This window comes from Puntigrus tetrazona, chromosome 6 (assembly GCF_018831695.1).
Source record: "Puntigrus tetrazona isolate hp1 chromosome 6, ASM1883169v1, whole genome shotgun sequence".
NCBI lineage: Eukaryota > Metazoa > Chordata > Actinopteri > Cypriniformes > Cyprinidae > Puntigrus > Puntigrus tetrazona.
In genome coordinates, this window is record NC_056704.1 from 14,758,597 (window position 1) to 14,780,751 (window position 22,155).

Genomic DNA, 22,155 nt, shown 5'->3' on the forward strand with positions numbered 1-22,155 from the left:
ACAGGAAAACTTGTGTTTCATATCAATAGTTTAAATAAATGATTAAAGCAAGTAACGATGTATTAATGATATAAATGAATTGCATTCACACAGCCTTTCATGTAGCCTTTTCTATTTAAAAATAAAATAAAAATTGTATTAAAAGGTCAGGTAGAAAGGGATCCTTAAAGAAACAATATGCGATATTGCTCATGATCATTTACAGTATGCCTATCCTTTTGAAGGTCCATGACTGTCAGTTAATATCCAGATCCAGGCCGCTGTTTCAGGGCTATGAAGACCAGACAGAGAATGGTAGCAATTTTACAAGGCAGAGGTCTTCCATCGTGACCTGTTTCTGTTCATTTATGTTATATCAGTGGAGGACAAGAAGAGTATGACATTCCTCTTTTGAAGCTGACTCTCCAGACCCAGAGTTCATCCCTCATTTCCTCCGGTGACGTGGGCTCTCTGACACACACAAACGGCAGGCTGCGATCAAAGCCCAGCTAAAGTCGCACTCCTGCAGACTCTAATATGAGCTCACATGCTGGGAGGAGATGCTGATTGGTGGAGATGGAGGAGGGAAGGCTGTCCCCGCTGCTTTCACGAGAGCTTTTTGGCGGAATGAATTATGAAGGAATGGAAACTCACATTAAGATATCAAACAGATTATTGCGAGCACGCAAATTGCAAAAGCTGTGAAGATTCACAAAGCAAAAGAATCATTTGTCCAAGCTAAGATTTTATTCTCTCTCTCTCTCTACAGTCAAGCGTCTCAGTTTTCAAAGAAAAGCTGCACCTTTTCTTCAGTGTGATTGCATCTAATATTAAACATTTGGAAACTATTATCTGCTGAGCAGCAAAGCAGTTGAAATATTTGTGACATGGGGCTGTTTTTCTTTCCGATGTCTATCTGTTTTATTTTCCCAAAGTAAAATAAGATTATTAAAATTGCAACCATGCACAGCGAAACTCATCTAATTGTAATGAGCAGGGGGATTGAGGGTTATGCGGGCCGCTTTGAAGGTCCATCCCCTTGGCCGTTCTCCACACACAGCAGATCTATCCAGAACGGACCTTCTGTTCTGAACCTTAAATGGAGTAATCTCTGGAGTTATAGGGATTGTAGCTAATGGGAATAAAACCGCTTGAATTACAAATGAGAAGCTACTACTTCTCTTTCTACTGTACAAAAAAACTGAACTTTTTGCATGATACCTATGTTTTAGTCCTGTTATCCATTTATAAAATAAATGAATACATTTAATTCATACTAGGGGGATTAAACAGTCTACGATGAGGAGCATTCATTTCTGAATGAAAATGAATTATTTTAAGGCGCCAACAGTATCAGTGTCATACAAATGTCCTGATAATGTAAAAAGAAAGTGATACTAAAAAGTTGATCATTAAAATTTTAATTTCTAAAATGAATTGGGAGTTTTTAGAATTTTGGTATACCTGTTTCTAGAAGAATACAAACAACAAAATAATACAATATTATATAATATTATATTATATAAAATCATAACTGTTAATACAATATTATATGATATAATATTATATAAAATCATAACTGTTAATATTTAGCCTTTTAAAAAAATACATAATTTAAAACCTTTTTGTGCATTGCAAAAAAAAAGTTTTAGTAGACCTATAAAGACATCTGTTTTAAACCTTTCTTAAAAATGTATACAAATTTTTGGGGGGTTTTTTCAGAATTTGTTAAACCTCTTCTTTTTTTCCTTTTTTTTTCTTATTGTGGACACTCTTAAATTTCAGGCATCTTAATTCTAATAATAAAGAGATGATGCATGTGCTGACATGCATTTGTTGCATCCAAATAAGGGCATTGCTGGTGACATCATTTCTGGTAACCGATGATGTGTGCTTGGCGAGACATTTTTGATTGGAGTTCAAGATGTGCTGTGACGGTGACCTCATCCTCGTGAAGATCTGTGAATGAGGTCTATTAGATCGATTACTTTCAGATCAAAATTGAAACTACTCCTTGATCACAGTCCAGAATCAATGTACATAATAACAACTTGTGACCTCATCTACATTTGTGCTACTAACAAGGCAAAAGGAGCAGCAAGGAAAGATGATATTCACAAAACTCATGTAGTATGAGATCGATGGAGCGCATAAAGGACATATTTGAAGTCTTTGAGTAGGTGGGTGGTCTTTTCGCCTCTGATAGCAGTTGGATTTGGTACAAGGGCTCATGTTTGATCATATGGAAGTAGGGTCAGCAAGAATTAGACAGCGTAGATGTTATTCAAACATGTGTGTGTGTGTGTGTGTGTGTGTGTGTGTGTGTGTGTGTGTGTGTGTGTGTGTGTGTGTGAGCGCACGTGTGTTTCAGGAAGAGGTGGAGGGTTCCAAAAGGAAAATGAAAGATGCAAAGATTGCCAGCATGACCCTCTTGCTGTATTTATTTTGCCTGGCTTTAGGAACGATTGCTCAAACTCAAGCATGCTGATCTTCACCCACATGACCTGCTGACAACGATTGCATCTCAGCACATTCCATAAGGCTTTAACCTGGGCCCAATAAAATAAACAATATGGAGCAATACACAGTTGTTGTTAGGTCAAGAGGTCATCTCTCTCTGTCGGTCTTCTGTGTTATTAGATTCCTATGGTAATTGATATCACAGCATAGCGAGATCTTAATAACAGAAGGGAGAAGAATGCAGAAAAGACCAACACGCCACACGGTGTGAGCTAATATTTTATAATATTTGGGGTTCCTTGGGTTAATCTGTCACGCATCGTCCAGTAAATAGCTGGAATGAAAACTTGATGTAGGTTTGTTTTCGCTGAGTAAACTGTGCATGGGGAACTGTGACATCTTGAGAAAACAAATAGATTCTTTCTCTGCAGCTTCCCAGTTGCAGTTTTGCTTTTTCTAACCGACGTGTTAGAAAACAAGCAACGGAAATGTGCTAGTTCAGATGAAAACTAAACTGCTACATGAGGTTACACACACACACACACACACACACACACACACACACACACACATGCACACACACACCCCTCATATGTGTATGAAGAAATGATCATTTCTGAATGATAACGTGACACTAAAAAGTGAAGTACTGGGATAACTGCCATCAATGCTTTAAAGTGTCTTTAATTTTATATAATTTAAAATGTAAGAGATAAAAGAAAAGCAGATGCTGAAAGGGATGCAGATTATTATAGAGTAAAAGGAATATGCATTGGTTGCATTTTTGTTTTCTCATCTTTATAAATATATATCTATAATCATTGTGTTAGCGACATTTTTAAAGGCTTTACATCTCTTTAAACCTCTATATTAAATAAAGATGCTGTGGAAGAAACATAGAGATTAAAAGAGGACGTCAAAATATAATAACCCGACAGCTAAATACACACTGTTACTGCCATTACCTCATGTAATGACATCCAATGAAAATAAAACCTGCAAACCATTACTTTCCAGGCAGGACGTTCTTTGTATCTTGCTATGTCAACATAGCCAACTTCTACAATGTGCAAACCTGTTCAGAAAAAATGTCCCACCTATTTATTCATCCAGCGCACAAGCGGGAAACTCTTTGAAAGCAGGTGTCTGGTGGGTGTCCTGACAAGTGCTAACTAATGGATTGTAATAAAGCTGAAGTCATTTCTGACAAAGACTCGGGAAATGTGTTGATCATATGGGTATGTGTTTATGCCGGTTTCAGATAGGCTGCTGCTTTTTTTTAAATATAGCCTTATATATTTTTCAAAATAAAGAGGTTTCTGTTCTCAGGTATGTGCACCTGAGTTTCCAAGTCCCATATTAACTAAATTGAAGGAAATTTCAAACCAAATAGACTGACTGGGAGTTTATGATGACAACAGATCAGTTCATGAAGGCACTATATATACACTGGGTCTATTTGAGACCACTAATGAAAATACTTTTTTATTTCCCTTTTACATTTGTTTGGATTATCTTATATCCAGGTATAGCATATATATATATATATGTTCAAAAGGTATCACATGCTTTAGTGGAAGCAAGAAAATATGACCATTATTTTAACTGATTTAACATGCTCAGTGTCACAGACCTGATTGTTTGATTCGTGACCTAGAAAAAGGACAGATTCTTAAGTCTTATTCGTTTTATCATAACGTTTCCTGCAAATTATTCATAATCACATTTAATCACAATGAAAGACACTTTGAAGAATGTTAATAACCAAACCAGACGTTAGCCAATGACTTCCAGAACATTTTTCCCATACTGTGGAAGTTAATGGCTGCCGACAACTGTATGATTAAAATCAATCTTTAAAAAAATCTTCTTACAAAATAAAGACACTCAAACAGAAGAACTTGGGGTGAGTACATGACAAAATTTTTACTTTTTTGGTGAACTACCCCTTAATTAAAAAAAAAGAAGCAGCAGATTTTAATTTACATATTTGTGACATATATTGTGTTTGGTAGACCATTGTAAACAAACTCTGACATAAAGTCTTATAACGTATGCAAAGTTTTATGAAAATCCAATCTGTGCAATCTGTGTAATTTTTTTGTGTGACCTTTTTTAAGTGTCAACTCCCATTGAAAGACACGCATGCTATTTGTGGTGTTAATTTAAAAGCAGGATATATTTAATGCAGGTTTCCTGCATTTAGGATTCTTTATCCACTAATAACACACTGCGGCGTAATAGTTACTACTTTCAGCCTCAAATGAAAGACAAACTGCGCATATGAATAAAACATAGCTGTCATTTTTAGATTCCATATATGATAGATCTAGCAGACATAAAAGTTAAGCGCTTTAGACCCAATGACAAACCAAAGCGCATGAAAAGAAGCACGACTTGAACATTTTTTTTTTACTCTACTTTATTTTATACTCTCTCTCTCTCTATTTATAATGGATATACATCTTTGATTGTGCATGTGGAACACTGGAAATGTGACACCTTCTTGAAGACACATTGAACACATAATGACTGGGGTATCAAACAATACGATGACAATAATGATAAAGTAAGGCATTGCCAGTGAGGGCTAGTCTGGGCTGGATCAGGTGAATATGGGCTCTAGAGTAATTATGTGATCACAGTTGGAGCGGCGCGGCCCGTCTTTTCCTGAAGCTGAGAGATCCTCAAGGCAATGTCCACCAGAGGAGCCAGCATGACCTGTTCAAAACAGTTGAGACAATGTTAATAATCTTAACGAGGATAGAAATGTGTACAAGCATACTATTAGGAAACCACAAAATCAGAGGCATACAATACGGACTTTGATTCAGACTAAATGAAAACAGACGGTCCAAATTTAGTGTTTTGTAGTAAAATCTACAATCCTTTTCTTCTACAGTAACTCAAGCCTCAAAACTAAAGATGAAAAGAACTGTTGCAACTAAAAACGTCATCTCGGCTCAATTCTAAGCGTGTCTGAGGCTGATTCTTTAAGACAGATTAATACTCTTGTGATCTAGTTTGAGCAAATACAAGCGAACTGGATCTTTAACCATATGTGCAGGGATGAGTATGTCAAAATTGATTACTGCTACAGCTACAATAGACTTAAGAAAAATAAATAAATAATTAAAAAAAAAAAATATTTTTGTAAAAGTGTATGTGGTGGGAAAACAAATTTTGTAAAAAAAATAAATAAATAATAAAATAAAAAAAAGTAACTTTTGACCACTTTACCTGTGGGTCCTGATAAATTTTCTGAGGGTCTTTTTCATAGCTGTCAATGTAAAGTCTGATGGTTGCCCCGGCACTGCCTGTCCCGCTGAGACGGAAGATGATACGTGAGCCATCAGAGAAGATGATCCTCAAACCCTAAAAAAGCATGAAGACCGGAAACGCTGGATGATGGCTAACATACTGTGTTTTGGAGAGCACGTACAAACTTCTATGTTTGGATTAAACATTTCCAAGATGGTTTGTTCGTTTGGATGGTATTTCACGAGTTATTTCAAACACAAAGGTCAGGATGAGGCTATTCTTTCAATAACGGTAATGCAGAACATCAGTCGTTTCAATCGAGAAATTATATTATAAATCAATGAATATCTACGCATCAATGTAATTTCAACCACCAGTCATAAAAAAAAGAGATAAAAGGAATGTAAATATATAAAATATTTTATTATATGAGAAACAGCTGATTGCTAAATAATGGTTTAAAATTAAGACTGACTGTTAAAAAAACTTTAAACCTCAAATTTTTATTTCAGATAAATGAAAAAAAAACAAAAAATGTTGATAATAATAAAAATCGCATATGTAACTCCCGAAGACAAAAATTGTGATTGATATTGTGATCTCAAAGTTGAATATATAACCTTTCCATTGATGTATGGTTTGATAGGATTCAAAATCTTAAAGTTGTTTAAACAAAGTTCTTAGCACTGCATATTACTAAATCAAAAAAAGAAATGTTTATATATTTACGGTTATTTCAAGGAAATTTACTAAATACCTTCATGGAACATGACCTTTACTTAATACACTAATGATTTCTGAAATAAAAGCAAAATCGATAAGTTTGACCCATACAATGTATTTTTGGCTAATTGCTACAAATATATCCTTGCTACTCATGACTGGTTTTATGGTCTTGAAGTAACATCTGCTGAAAATAACATTCAGTTTCACAATAAAAGGAAGTTTCACACTCTTTAAATGAGTGGTAATATAATATTACAATGTATTTTTGGTCAAATCTTTTTCTTTTTAGTAAATAAATCATAAATAAATATTATAGAAACATAATTCTGGTTCTAATTATAGATATGAACAATAGTGCAGTGGGCCGACCATACGATAATTAATCATTTATGTTTAAAATCTATTCTATTATTATACTTTTGTGTACACCTGACTCACCTGTCCTTTAGAAACACTGCCATCGACAGGGTCTGTGTATTCAAAGTTATCAGCTTTCTCCACTTGATATGTTTTATCCCCCGAGGAGAACGTCTGCCCTACAAAGGCTTTATCAGACATAGTGGTCTGTAAGTGATCAATCATCTTATTCGCAGCGTCCGAGTCCACCTCTTCATAGTCGTACCTGAAACGCATTTGGAACAAAGTCTGGTGACTTCCACAAGTCCACCAGCAGATGGCAGTCAAGCTACGGAGATTAACAAGTCGCTTTACCTTGTGAAGAAGTTCCTTCCAAACTTCTGCCAGTGGTCCTTCATGATATCCTCTACGCTCTGTTTGCGAGTGGCCAGGATCGACAGCCACGCGAGAACTGCCCACAGACCATCCTTCTCCCGGATGTGATCAGAACCTAGCAAACAGGACAGGTTGTTTCATGAGAAATCGAGCTTTCTTTCATATTTAAAGAGTTTGACCTGCTATGATAACATAATGCAAAAAATTGTTGAATAAAGACATTATTTTTGCTTTATTTGCACACAAAACGTATTCTCATAGCTTCATAAAATTGTTGTTAAACCATTGATGTCCAACTGACTATTTTAACAATATCCTTACTACCTTTCTGGGCCTTGAACATATCAGTTTGGTTGCTTTTCATCAAAAAATACATTAATTTCTGTCACGAAGGTGAACAAAGGTCTTAGGGGCTTGGAATGACACGATGTAAGGAATTAAAGTCAACGGAAATTTTTGGGTGTACAATCCCTTTAATATAAACTTTTAAAATGTTTGTATTTTTTTTAACAGATAAAAAGTACAAAAACATGTAACCATGTTACCTTTCATGGTGAGAAACTATAAATGGTTTAACAACACATTATTTTATTTTTTTTAACTGTGGAATACTGTACTGTGTATGGTTTTGTGTCAAAATTATTAATTATCATAAAAAAAAAATATCTATCAAGTTTTTTTTTAATTCCTTTTTCTCTGTATGGCCTGTATCACCTTTTTTTTAACAGTGTACTGCCTTATATAAATACTCAGCATCTTTAAACATTTTAGTCACTAGGAGTATTTACCCAGTCATTTAAATATCTCACAAAACTTTTAAACGGGTCAATATCACTTTTAAAATATCCTACTACTGAATAACACTAATGGTTTCATAGCTACTCACCAGTACCAAAGCTTTCTTCACCACAGAGGGATAACTTGCCAGCATCCATCAAGTTTCCAAAGAATTTCCAGCCTGTGGGAGTCTCATAAAGCGGCATCTTTAAAGCTTTGGCTACACTGTATGGCAAAAACAAACAATATGTCGCTCTACAGTTTATGAGATGGTGCGTGGTGCACACTTTCTACACCTACTGAGATGGTTAAACACTGAGCTAAATCAAAAAATATACACAAGCTTAGATGGTCATACTTGTCCAAAGCCCCGCTGGTGGGCATACTGCGAGCCAGACCCTTTACACCAGTCTTCTGGAAATAAGGGATGGATGTAATGTTGGCACCGATGACTGCCACAGAGTCGGAGGGGTTTACAAAGAATCCATGTTTACCCAAAACCATGTTACGATCCTGTAAAGAGAACAGAAACATGGGAAATATGGTTGATTTTAACTGAAGAATTAAAAGCGCAACTACTGTTGAAATGTTTGGGGCGGTTTTTAATACTTTGGTTCATCGGGAACGCATCACATTGATTAAAACTTACAGTAAAGACATTTATGATGTTACAAAACATACTGTTCTTTTAAACTTTATATTCAAAGAATCTTGAAAAAATTTGATCACCAAATCAGCATATCTGAAGGATTATGTGACACTGAAGACAGGACTGATGGCTAATGAATACTTAGCTTTGCTATCACAGGAAAAAAAAGCATTTTAATATATATTTTTAAAAAAATTAATTGTAAAAATATTTTGTAAATTACTGTTTTTTTGCTTTCTCATTCTTTAAATCAAATCAAGAGAATTCTTTAAAAATATACAATAATATTATATATTTAATAATATAAATATATATATATATATATAATAAAAAGTAACCCCAAACTTTTAAACAGCAGCGTATTTTGTTATAAACTTCAAATATAAACTAACAGACTTACGCCATCACCATCAAAAGCTGCTCCGAAGTCATATTCACCTCCCTTCATAGTGTTGACCAGATCAGCAGCATACGTTAAGTTAGGGTCGGGATGGTGTCCTCCAAAGTCCTCAGAGGGGACACAGTTAACAGCAGAGTTAGCAGGCGAGCCAAGCTCTTCACACACAATCTTCTTCACATAGGGACCCACAACTAGTGTGAAGAACACAAAGAGAGGCAGCTTTCATTTTCAGAGGCCTTACGCACGTTTTTGATGTTGTGAGAGGAATGAAATCCATACCTCCATGCATTGCATCGAGCCGTACATTGATATGATTAGGTCCTGAGAGCAATTCTTTCAGAGCAGCAAAATCAAAGATATCTCTCAGCATCTCTGCATAGGATTCCACCGAGTCCACAATTTCAACTGCAAAAGATACAAGACTTTAACTGATCAAATATAAACCGGAAAAGGCATTTACGTAATTCGCAAATAAACTCAAAAATACCAGTAAAGGGCTTGAACGTGTCAACCTCAAAGGTCTGCTTCCCAATGGTTGAGAGGTCCACCTTGAGCTCAGGGCAGATGTGATATTCCTGGAGGCTCTTGCTGATCTGAAAGATTTTGTCTGTGATGCCTTCTGGTGCAGGACCTTGGAAAGACAAAGCAGACTATTTGAATTCCAGTTCAGTACAGTCTTTAATATTGTATGCATGCATCTCTAACCTCCACTAGATATGTTGAACTTGATGCCAAAGTCTCCATTGGGGCCGCCAGGGTTGTGACTGGCTGTCAGGATGATCCCCCCGACGGCTTTGATTTTTCGGATCACACAGGAAACAGCAGGTGTTGACATAATCCCATTCTGACCAATGACCAGACCGCCAATCTAAGACATCATGGATGAGACAAGTGATGATCAACATGATAAAAGAAAAAAAATCATCTTGAGGAGTATGTTATTAAATACACTGTTTCATAAACCCTGAACCATAAGTGAAAACAACCTTGACTTTGCCATCCAGAACAATGTTTACGTCACATCAACCCTATTGATGTGTCCTTGTGACTTATAGGACACATATATTATGGACCGTTACATAACACTGCAACTGCATGGCAACTAGCACGATCAGACATGGCTAGAACATATCTTTATAAAGAGGTTCGGAAGAAAGGAGATGCAAACGGTGCCTTCTGTAGAGATTTCACTCAATGCAGCACCGATGCCGTATAGATGCTGTATAGACTAGGGACGTGACTGCAGGCACGCCTCCTCCACAACATGCTCGCCGGTACAAGACTGCCTCTTAAAGAAATCCTCACGCTCTAACAAAACGACCCTTCAAGATGTTACTTTCTACATGAAATGAGCTCCGCGACATAATGAGCCGTTGTCAAGAAGGCTCCTGCTTTTAGCAATGCGCGAAATGTCAAAGGTGTCTCAAAACAGTTCAGCTCGAAAGATCACGGAGGTCGTTTGCATCGAATCCGAATCATTTCCGCGAATCGGTTCATTTGAGCAGCTCGATTTAAAGAATCGGGGGAAAAAAGATTCCGCGATTAATTTAAGCCATGCCGCGGCTGTTACGTCATTCATTTACCCACGGCATGAAACTAATTAAGTTATAATGCTTGCTTATCACTGAGTTTTGATTAACAGGTGTGTTATCAAACCGATTCATTGAAAAGATCCGACTTATATGAACGAGTCGTTGACTAATTGAACATAGCAGTGTGGACAAGATTATTCCCCAGCGAGAATTATTATGTAACGTTTATACGTGTGTAAGCAGTGTATTTGGAAATGCTGTCATAAGGAAATTCAAAAATGTGACCTTGACGTTTATTCAGTAGAGTTAGAAAGCACGCGCATGAACAGTTGCAGTTAAAGTAACATTAACCACTTTTGCGATGAACTTGAAGGTGTCGCCACTAGACAGAGCCGCCCCTTCCTATTTAAGGAAATAACTGTCGCTGCGCGATACTTTTGCACACAATTACGCGTCGAACTCGCCCAATACCAACCCCATTAGCTGCAGAAATCTGGATGATCAGCTGAATAGCGTCTTTCATGAAGAAGCGTCCATCTCCTCCCACTACCAGGGTGCTCTCCTGCCTCTGAGCAGGGTCAATGGTGGAAATGATACTCTGGATGAAATTCTCCGCATAATGCTGGTTCTGCTGGAATACAGTCACCCTCTTTCTCAAACCGCTGGTTCCGGGTTTTTGGTCGGTGTACGGTTTCGTCTTAATAGCTGTAATTTTCACCATGTTGCAGCAGCGGTCAGCGCCTGTCACTATCCGGGTGCCCAGCGGGATGTGCGTTCACCACGTAGCTCCTCTATTCACACATTGGCCTTTCACCGCTTAAACGGACACGCCCACATTTAAAGACACAGTAGAGCCACGCACAAGGTCTAATACCAGTGTAGAGAAAGACAAAGCAAGCAAATGAAATATGTGTTATGCTCTGAATCTATCTTCCATCATATGAAAAGCTAAGCAATATTTCAACATCATAGCGATTACAGATCGAGTGATTCATTATTATTATATCTCCATATAATCTCAATATTTGTATAAATATGAACATTTAAGGCTTTTAGCTGTATACATAAGCACTTAATGGTCTTATATAAAATTCAGGTGGCCTAAGTACATGTACAAAAAAAAAAAAGATGGCACTCTTGGTCAGAGTTTTGTTTGTCTATTGCATCAAGTTTCACCCAGAATTCATTCAAAGCAGAACAAAGTTTACAATGATGCAAGTTTTCGCATGATATTGCAGGTTTCTTTAAAAATACAGGTTAAAAGTCAAGCTGGAACTGCTTCGAATGCAAAAGAAACAAATGGGTGTCACGTTTTGAATAAAAGATTGTTATGCAAAAATCTCTAACAAAACTAAATAATACATAGGCTACATATTGAATGCAAAGTTTGAAGAGAAGTTTACTTTGTTGGTGAGAGAGATGGAGAGCAAATGAATGTAGTTTAAATACTCCTCACATGTCATGTGACCTTTAGTGTCTTGTTCTACAGTTACAGTAGTGAAAGTCAAAGGGCAAAATAATTGACTGAAAGTTATAAATAGAAGCTTAAACCTACTAAAGGTCAAGGGCGAATAAAGTTTAGATCTATGTGTATAACACTTTGGAATTTGGATCGTGTGTAATGCCAGACTAGTGCTTAAAACTAAATTATTGTATTTATATTGCATAAATTGTTACATAGGAATTGTTTTACGGATATGACATGCAAGTGAATGTGCAAAAATAAATAACATCAAAAATAAAATAAGTTCTTCCAAACTGTCAACATGAAAATATATTAAATAATCGTGTGAACTCCAAAATAATTGTTATAATTTAAATGATTAACAAATAAATCAAAACATCTTACTGACAATAATTACAATAACAAATGAAAACAATTGCTTTATTTAAAAAAAACATCAATATCATGCATGTAACTAATAACATACAATAATGCTTACAGAAACAGCAAAACAAACATGATACCTTTTGAAAGCTTTTATAAAACATCTTTACAATGGTCATTGTAGCTAAACAAAACATATTTATTTTACAAGAGCTACATTATTTGTTGTCTTATAATAAGTTCCTTCTGTTACGGAGGCAATTACAAACTTGGTATGATGGTCTCAACACAGTTGTAAGTCCACTCCTGTTGATCATTTAAAGCCATGACGTGCTGACATACCTGAACAGAGACCACAACAGAGCATAAAGCTATTAATCATAAGTGTAAACCTAAATTGTCATATGTCATCGTATGCAACTAGCTTCGCTCTAGATGGGTTCTTTAATTAGCTCTGTTCTAACTAAGAAGGGGAAATACAGCATGAAACGTAGCTCATCCTGCATCTACAGAAGAAACCGGTCTCTATTTGTGAGTGAAAACGGTGTATCTTACCATCTTAGTCCTCGCTGGAACCTCCACAGCAAACACACTCATGCCCCTGCTGCTCACACAGTTCTTGCTTTGTTCACTGTTGATGTGCACCGTCACCTTCTGATTGGACTACGCCATCGAATATTACAAGAGAACAGGTGAAAAGAAACATTACATTATGTTTTATAATCATTCATTAACAACAATGCCATAGGAAACGTGAACACTAACATTCAAAACATTTGGGATCAATAAAAAATGTATTTAAAAGCAAAAACACTTTTACGCAGAAAGTATGCATTAAATTGATAAAATAATATTTATGTTTCAAAAATGGTGTTCTTTTGAGCTTTTTATTAATCAAAGAAAACTGAAAAAATATATCACAGTTGTCACAAAATGATTCATCAGCACAGCTTTTTCCACTTTGATATTAATAAGAAAAGTTTCTTCATTGTATTAGAATGATTTTTGAAGGATCATGTGACACTGAATACAGGAGTAATAAATGCTGAAACGTCCGCTTTACCATCCCAGGAATCATTAAAAAATTAAAAATAAAAATAAAGATTAATAATTGTAAAAAAAAAAAAAAATCACAATATTACTTTTTTAATCAAATAGACAGACCTATTTCAGAGATTTCTTTAAAAACATTTTAACATTCTTGCCAACCTTGAATAAATGTATATTTCTAGATAATTAGTTCCACTAACGATGGCAAACTCTCAGGTCCTCTTAGTAGATCTAACTCCCTTCTACCAGATGGAATGGTCTTTCAGCTGACTTTGCCCATATAATGGCAGACTGGGGCATTGAAATTCAACTCATGGCCAGGGTTCCTTTATAAAAAGCATTCCAGTTACTTTGTTTTATTCTCAGTGAATGTTAAGTATCAGAGGTGCACAAGTGAGGCCTACTGAGGCAATTTTTAAAAGAGTTGGCTTTTTAAACCTTTTTTAAATGCTAAGCGACATAAAACAATAATCAACATACCTTATTGGCAATGACTGATGAAATCCTGCTTTCTCCTTTGTATGTATAAATCAAGACATTCTCATGACCTTTAAGAGATCTGGCTTCTGCTTTTGACGTGATGGACCTCTGTACAGCTGAATTCAACATCTTGATCCCAGAATCCAAATGAACTGCCTGAAGAGTTGCCTCGACATCTTCACAGTAGACTTCAATGACAAACGGACAGGCCTGGAAGGAAAAAGAGAAATGTTCACACACATTACCAGATTACACTGGCCACAAGATAGTTACAAGAAATAAAGAACATGTTTCCGAAACCCTTGCAAAACATCATCAGTGTTTTATTAGTTGGAATTACATGAGTAAATCTCAAAGACCTTCGTACCTCCACCATCTCCAAACTGTGGTTGTATCCCATGGCTTCCAGGGTGAGCCACAAATCCCTGGGATCTCCCTCACGATCATTTGCTTCCATCAGGTTGAGCTCCAGGAAACCTTGTCTGGTTAACTCATTTTTCTTTGTTTCGAAGTTCTCTGTGGGAGAGCAAATATTGTTACAGAAATGCATATTATTCGACTAGGACATGCATGTCATGTCATGTGAAAACCGGTTGTGAATGGAGCAAATGGTTAAAACTTGGCAAGAGGAAGATAGGAAGGAAATCTTTGTGGCAGTTTTTGGGTGATTAAAGCATAATACGAGACATCTTTACATTAATACTTATACTAGGAAATGCACATCATATTTTGTAAGAAAGTGTGACATGCTAGAGCAAAAACAAAGACTATTTTTGGAATTAGCATCCCAAAATGTATAAGTATTGGATTTTATTCAACAAATGTGATGTAGGCCGTTGTTATGTATCGGTTTGATTTGCAGTGTGTATAAGGACCTTTGCAGATGGCCCAGGAGTCCTCATCGCATTTCTCTCCACTGGTTCTCTGTTCAAAGAAGTTGTACTCCTCTAGACTCAGCAGACCGCTGCCGTCCAAATCAATCACTTCAAAGATGTCAGACAATGCCGCCCTGTGGAACAAACCATTACATCCCATTTGCATAAATTCAGTATAACCTAAAATTCAGCAATCAAACATTTTCACTGAGTGTAAGTTGTTTAATTTTTTTAAGATACAAATTGTCTAACTTGAACTCTTTGGTTAGCTCCAGCTCTCCAGACTGGGTGCGGTTGACTAGCTGAGCAGCTTTAGTGGAAGTCTTCCTCATCCTCTTCATCAGTCTGCAGCCAGTGGTGAAGGGCAAGAGCAGATATGAGCCGGCACTGAGCTCTCCTCTCCACAGAAATCTCTGTTCATCAATCACACAGGAAAAATTGATTTGCAATGCATTAAAATGAATTACTGAATAAATAATGAACAATGAATAGCTGATGCAAACTGTATATTAATATAGATACATATAGATCTAGATAAGTATAGTGAATACAGCTATTTCTTTCTGAACATATAGCAGAGCCTACTGTCTTTATATTTACTACATTTATTTATTTTCATGTTAGCTGACATAACATATTTTTTAAAAGTTGTAGTTGTACCCAAGAGTCAACCATGACACAGTACTATTATTTTCTTTTTGAATACTGTCATTCAGTAAAGTAAACTTCTCTTATTTATCACATTGTTTTAAGATATTTATATATATATTAATTTAGCTCAAGGTGGAATGTTTTATTAAAAATGTAAATATACATAAAAAATAAAATTATTAATAATCAAGTGGAAAAGGTACTTGTGTCAGAGAATGGCTAAGAATTATTGCTTAAAATGTAATATGTTAACATATGTTACATAAAAGCAGGAATTATGTTTCCATAATATGTTTAGATAGGAAACTGACACATTTACCCACCTCCTTATCCCTTAAATCAGTGAAGCAAACCAAATTTGAATCTTCTTTGGTCTCATTCCCCGTCACCACATAGACAGCTGTGTCCACACACATCCACGGCGAAGGCTTCTCTGTGGCATACAAACACAGTCAAAACACTACTAAAATATCTGTCCCTTTAGTAACTTCTGTCTTTAACACCGTATACAATATAGTTACCAGGGCTAAGGTTGAGGGGTCGTATGGCCAGACACACGCTGGTAGTCTCCGGTATAACCAGGCGATACTGAAGAGAAACAATCGTTCCATCTTCTTCCAGATAAAAACAACCTCTCATGAGAGTCCGATGCCACTCCTGGTGAAATATGTGTTAAAGGTACAACACAGAAGAAACATGAAACAACTGCAGTATCATATAATTCCACGTGTTTTTGGAGGAAGTTGAAGATGCAACCACTGGGTGGCGCTATCGTAACATCTGTGCTAAAACAAAGGCAATCAAAGACCTGGGGTGGAACAAAATGGTCAAATATTTATTTCCGTATGTAAACAATCTGTGAATGAGCCTCAATTTCATACAGTCCTTTTTAATTCATATTATTTGTATTAATAATGTAATTAAAAGCCAAAAGGCCCGAGGGAAGCTATAAATTCATGTCTAAAGTAAGTCTTTTTGCTCTTTTAACTGCTGTTGTTTAGGTCCAGCTAAAATGTTACAGCAAATATACTCTAAATCATCAAGTAATCAAAAAATCTGAGTCAAACAGCCTCCTTTCTGACCCATCAGAGAGTAGTTTTGGGAAATAAACCTTGTCCTCAGGTGCCACAGAGGCCTTTTAATGTTTAGAATTGGTTTATGCTTCTTTTCCGAGTGCTAAAAACATGTTCCCGAAATGACACTTCTTCAACAAAAGCAATTTCCCCCCAGAATTTATGCTGGGTTGTGAAACGTGTTAAGGATCAAATCATAACACTTGGGTGGTTTGTCCACCCCGAATCAAAATGAAGAAAAGCGCCCGAGGCAAGTGTCTACTTTAAAAGGCCCTGATGTAGTGTCCCAAGGAGATGGGTCACTCGGCTGGACTAATACACTGCCCTGTCACCTCCCAGAAACCTCTGTAATTTAAAGTCTCGCGCTCAGACCGCAAGCCACCATAAAAACACACAACCTGACCCTTTCCAATCCCTACACCCAATTATCAAGCTCCTGGCTCAGGTAATACAATAGGCTGGAACTAAGGCGATAGAACTTTCTTCACCCAAGAGCATCTAGTTTTTTCCAATCTCTTTGCTTTGACGAGTTTGGTCATTATTTTTCTGTGGTAAAGCAAACCAGCTGAGGTTAAAGTCAAAAAGAGTGCAAACAAAGGGAAGGAGATCAATAGCAGAGCTGCACTCATATCGACCAGGTGAAAATTTGCTACCAAAAGGCTTCGATACTACAAAAACACAGCAAATGTATAGCTGCCCTTAAGGCACTTGAGTTTAGATTGTTTAGGTTGTAGGCAAAATGGAAGTTTCTAGACAGGAAGCTTATGATTGATATTTGGGACTATAACCATTTATAATTGCTTATTAATACCCAGAATTTTTTATTACTTTATTTTATTTTTAAATAATTATATTTTATTAATTAAATTATTTTATTTATTTTATTTTATATTTATTTTTACTTTGTTTTATACAATTTTTTTTTGTTCAATTTTTAGGAATGGATCAACGTATAGCCTATAATGCTACAATCTAGTCTCTGCTGATTAACGAGTGCTTTCTCAGTCAAATTTTTTGAATAATTTTTTAATGCAATTTAATATGATATTTAATTAAAGACATGTTACTTTTATTTTAACATTTTGATTTAGCAATACAATATACTAATGCAAAGCTAAGCCAGTATCGTTGTTATTTTGAGTGCACACAAACAAAGTCTTTAGAGATTCGAAAGATGTATTACTTTCATCTATATGAGCAAAATTTACAGAGTATTTTAAGAGCAAGTGACTGTACCGGTACTTACCTGTCCTAGATGTACCGTGTTACCACAATATAAAAGCTGTTGATAGTCTACCCGTCACAGACTGCATAACTTTCCTGTGAATATCTTTTTTTGCAACTAAGCAACTAATAACATTTTTGACAAATATTACGGGGCAGCCCTAACAGTTATAGTACATTTTAAGGCACTGCCTGATTAAAAACCTACTTGTTTACCTAGTTGTGAAGCAGCTGTTTAATTTTAAACATATTTTAATGCTATTTTGATCATGTAATCTTTCCAAACCTTAAGCTCTATTCTCTAGATTATAAGCAAATCCCAAAAGAAACCAGCACTCTCACAATGCAGCTGGTACCTGTAGAGATGTGGGCTCCACCAGCCTGCTACTCTTAGTGCTGCAAGCGCCCATGGTGATGACTGTGGATAAAGATGACCGACGACTACGAGCCGAGGATGGTCTGGATGATGAGCGACTATCTGTCATATGCAAAAATAGAATCTTCATTACAACAGCTGCATCACTTAGAAATCCAAAAAAAAGAAAATTAACAATGTAGATAGAGAAACTGCACGTTTTAAAACGATGTTGAACACCAGAAAGCAAAAGCAAATGATCACTAGCCTTGCGCTTACTCATAATAATTACTAATGGCTGCCTTAATCAAAAGGTTTTAAAGGCTCCTCCCTATACAAACCCTCTATTGAGTTCACAATTTGGCACAAATCCAAATGATTTTTCATCACACATGAGAGGAGATCAATAGCTTGATCATTGCTTACTATATAATAGACTGCAGTGCGAGGAATGGAAACAGAATTGTGTGTTTGTTTGCTTTTTTTGTACACCCAAATGTGAAATCCGTCCCATATAGCAAAGCTGACTGAACCAGACCCGACTTGTTCTGTCACATATTTAAGCTTAGTTTATTTGAAAGGAAAATAAAACTTTTAAAAGCCATTTAATATTCAAATATGTTATGGAAAATATTTGTAAGAAAATTAGCATTACATCACATGCTCAACAATGAATGAGCGCCGTCAAAGTAGAGTCCAAACTGCTGGAAAAACAACTGTGTCCACCAAATTCTCCAACTCCAAATCATCGCTTCCTGCTAAAACACAAATCCTCCATACATAGTTTTTGATTCTTCTTGATTTGTCGAAATCAGTTAAGAAATATGCAAGGATATGCAAACCTTTCCCAAATAACAGTCCAAAATAGTTCTAAGCAATCAAGCTGGTGGATTTTGATGTGATAGAAAAACAGGGACTGGATAAATTTTCAGGAGTGACCTTTACGATGGATTTGTTTATTAAAAACGTGTAGCTTATCACTTCACAAGACTTTAACTGATGGACTGAAATGTGGATTTTTGTGATGCTTTTTGAACTCTAATTCTGACGGCACCCATTCATTGCAGATGATCCACTGGTGGTGAGCAAGTTAAATCTACATCTTGAATGACCTTGAGTAAACTTTACTCACACTCAACTTTAAGTACTTTTTAACATACTCATTTTTGAGCTAACTAAGTCTGTGTGAACCAGAATTTTGCGATCAGTTTTTCTTCCACATTGTGACATTCTTCCGAGAGAAATATTGAATGAGTAACATAGGGAATGTGGCTTTTTTTCCTACTTAAAATTGATTGGATGTAGCAAAGTAGGTGTTTTATGACATGGTTAAGAATGTCGCTCATGCCCAAGCCAGAGAATTTTAGAGGGGAGGAACATTTTGCACGATGAATTGTTCACCGCAAAAGTAGCAATGTGAGCTAACAAAATAATTTTAGTTAGTTTTGATTTCATGTCGACTAAATTGCTCACTCCGAAGTAAAAAGAGTGAAGGAAAAAGCAACCATTTTGCATATAAATTACTAACGTATTACACAATAAATATTGCGTGCAGACCGAGAATCTTACCTTTCCTCTGTGTGGTTTCTAGCTCTGTTCTGGGCTGTGTCTCTGAAGCTGGAAGCTCAGGTTGGGACTCTGAGCTCTGTGGAGAGTTGTCCAACTGGTTGCCAAAGTTCTGCCTCTTCAGTTTGGCATCGGCCTCAAGCTTCTTCAGTGCTGCGGTCTGACACTTCTCTGCTGTAGACTCAAGAAGCCTGCAGAACTAAACAGCAGGCTGGCTAATTCAACTCACCTATTTTATACTATAATTTGTCAATTTAAATTACAAAACACCCAGTTTTAACCAAATGCTTGATCATACCTCTGCATAGTCTAATTTCCCATCTTTGTTGACATCCGCTAAGGAAAAGATTTCATCCACTTCCTTAGGTGACATTTTTTCACCTGACTAAAACAAACCAATCATAACGCAAATGTGAAAAGATTCTAAAAGTTGGCAAACATTGTTGTAAAGAGAGAATGGAACAAATTGAACACTTACTGAAGTAAGGATTCTGCTGAGCTCTTCGTGTGAGATATATCCATCACAATTTACATCAAATTTCTTGAAAATTCTCATAAGCTGGTCTGGTTCTGCTGGCTTTTCCTTCTTAAGTATTTCACAAAAGTCATCAAAATTCAACTTCTTGGTTCCTGGGGGCCAATATTTGTCTAAAGCTTTCTGTGATGGATTTGTTCCCGATTGCTGAAGTACTGAGAGACAAAACAGCAAAAATGGACAGTCATACACTACCATAACTACCAGTGATGGCAATAACAGTGTTATATATATATAAATAGCACTAATAACTATATATATATATATTTCCAATAACTTGTAATCAAACAAGTTACACTGTTACTAACAATAAAATATGGCGTTACTGTGTATTATTATAGAGCCAGTTCATCACACATGCGCAGTGTAATATATTTGATGTACCATAAACTGTAGTGTGAAGGCACAAGAGTCACCGATGCTTTGACTCACACACGCCAAGAAAGATAAAGTCTTACATAAAAAGCAGAATTGACACACTACATGTAAACGAAATTCTTTGTTGCATTTTCCAGTAAAAATCAGAGTTCCTTTAGGATTCTTAAGCTATTACAGGAACACTCCAAAAATGTCCAATTCCTCCAGAGTTGACTTTTACTGTTTTGGAATCTATTCAACCTTTAGCATAGCTTAGCATAGATCATTGAATCCAATTAGACCAGTAGCATTGCGTTCAAAAAAATGATTGATATTTCTCCCATTTAAAACTTGACCCTTTTGTAGTTATATCATGTACTAAGCCTGGCAGAAATTGAAAAGTTGCGATTTTCTATGCCGCTGATTAGGAACATTAGGATTATTATGCCATTCTGGCATAATATTCTCGGAAGTTTGCTGCCATAACATGATAACAGTGATAACATTCTATATTGTTATTAGCAGTAGAATTTGTAGTATCACACTTTTAGTTTATGTTTGTTTATCACACTTATTTTTCTTTTTTCCCCCTTTTTTAATAGTAACTCAATATGCAAATATACATTCGTGGTTATTCTAATTACTAAAGCTCTACCATCTTATAATGCTAAATTAGCACAATATCATATTAAATGCTACTAAAAAAATACTATGGCAAATCTATTCCCAAGGTGTCCGTAGAGACTTGATAATATTTACAATAATATCTTGAATTTGATAGGTGTCTCTTACATTGGCACACAGAAACATTAAAATAATAAAGTATTATTATAAAAAATTATATATTAATCTACCCTTTAGTGTAATTTTCATTAATTTAGCATATTTATATTAGACACAACCAAGTTATTTGACATACTTTGCCTAATTAATTATTTTTATAATGTAACTCAGTTACTATTTGTTGAAAGTAACTAGTAACTATACCTAATTACTTTTTTAAGTAACATGCCCAACACCGCTACTTTGTTAAATTTGCTAAATAGTACATATTAATATATGAAAACACATATATACACAAATATTTAGAAATACAGTACATCCTGGTCACTAAAGTATGCATGTTGATTATACTAACGTAACATTATCCGAATGTGCATTATCTACAACGTGTTGTTCCTGAATGATGAACTAACGTTAAGTAACGTTAATGAATTATGAATAAGTTGTTCACCATTTCATTAGTTGTTAACTAATTATGAATACAGTGCTGCCCATATATTGATATTACCAATAATAACCAGCCTATAAATTATGAAAAACGTGCAGGTTGTTGGACTGAATTCTGCTCACCGGTGCACAGCTGATCTTTTGAAGTCATATTAACCAAGCTGGATCTGAACACAGACAGATAAGCAGCCCTGCACTTCACGTAAAACCTCTCTTCCTCTGAGCGCTGCATTATGAAAAGACATGAAATATGCAAGCGAAATATCAAAGCATGTTTATCAAGAGCAAATATCAAGAGCAGAGAGCTAGAGAGGCGAGTCCGTGGGCTATTTTATGGTTGGTAGTGTCGCTCTCCATCGAGTCTGATTGCCATGGCTTCTGTGTGTAAACAAACCCGGTGCACAGTTAAAATGAG

At 35.9% G+C, this 22,155-nt stretch overlaps 2 protein-coding genes across 2 annotated transcripts; both read right to left on the bottom strand.

Annotated features, from left to right (window-relative positions):
* Positions 1-4,114: 4,114 nt before the first annotated feature.
* pgm1 (phosphoglucomutase 1) lies at positions 4,115-11,301 on the bottom strand. Its single transcript, XM_043242115.1, has 11 exons — positions 10,992-11,301; positions 9,690-9,852; positions 9,472-9,615; positions 9,264-9,389; positions 8,985-9,175; positions 8,294-8,448; positions 8,045-8,160; positions 7,138-7,273; positions 6,865-7,048; positions 5,680-5,814; positions 4,115-5,160 (listed from the first exon to the last, which is right to left on the bottom strand). Exons 1-11 carry the CDS (start codon positions 11,235-11,237, stop codon positions 5,071-5,073), a joined length of 1,686 nt encoding a protein of 561 aa, XP_043098050.1. The 5' UTR covers positions 11,238-11,301; the 3' UTR covers positions 4,115-5,070.
* Positions 11,302-12,385: 1,084 nt separating this feature from the next.
* efcab7 (EF-hand calcium binding domain 7) lies at positions 12,386-22,133 on the bottom strand. The gene is made up of 13 exons (XM_043242114.1): positions 21,864-22,133; positions 20,097-20,308; positions 19,917-20,003; positions 19,622-19,817; positions 18,054-18,175; positions 15,922-16,057; positions 15,724-15,833; positions 15,002-15,162; positions 14,750-14,883; positions 14,242-14,390; positions 13,875-14,084; positions 12,900-13,007; positions 12,386-12,686 (listed from the first exon to the last, which is right to left on the bottom strand). The coding sequence occupies exons 1-13, from the start codon at positions 21,970-21,972 to the stop codon at positions 12,606-12,608; spliced, it is 1,815 nt and encodes a 604-aa protein (XP_043098049.1). The 5' UTR covers positions 21,973-22,133; the 3' UTR covers positions 12,386-12,605.
* Positions 22,134-22,155: the final 22 nt, after the last annotated feature.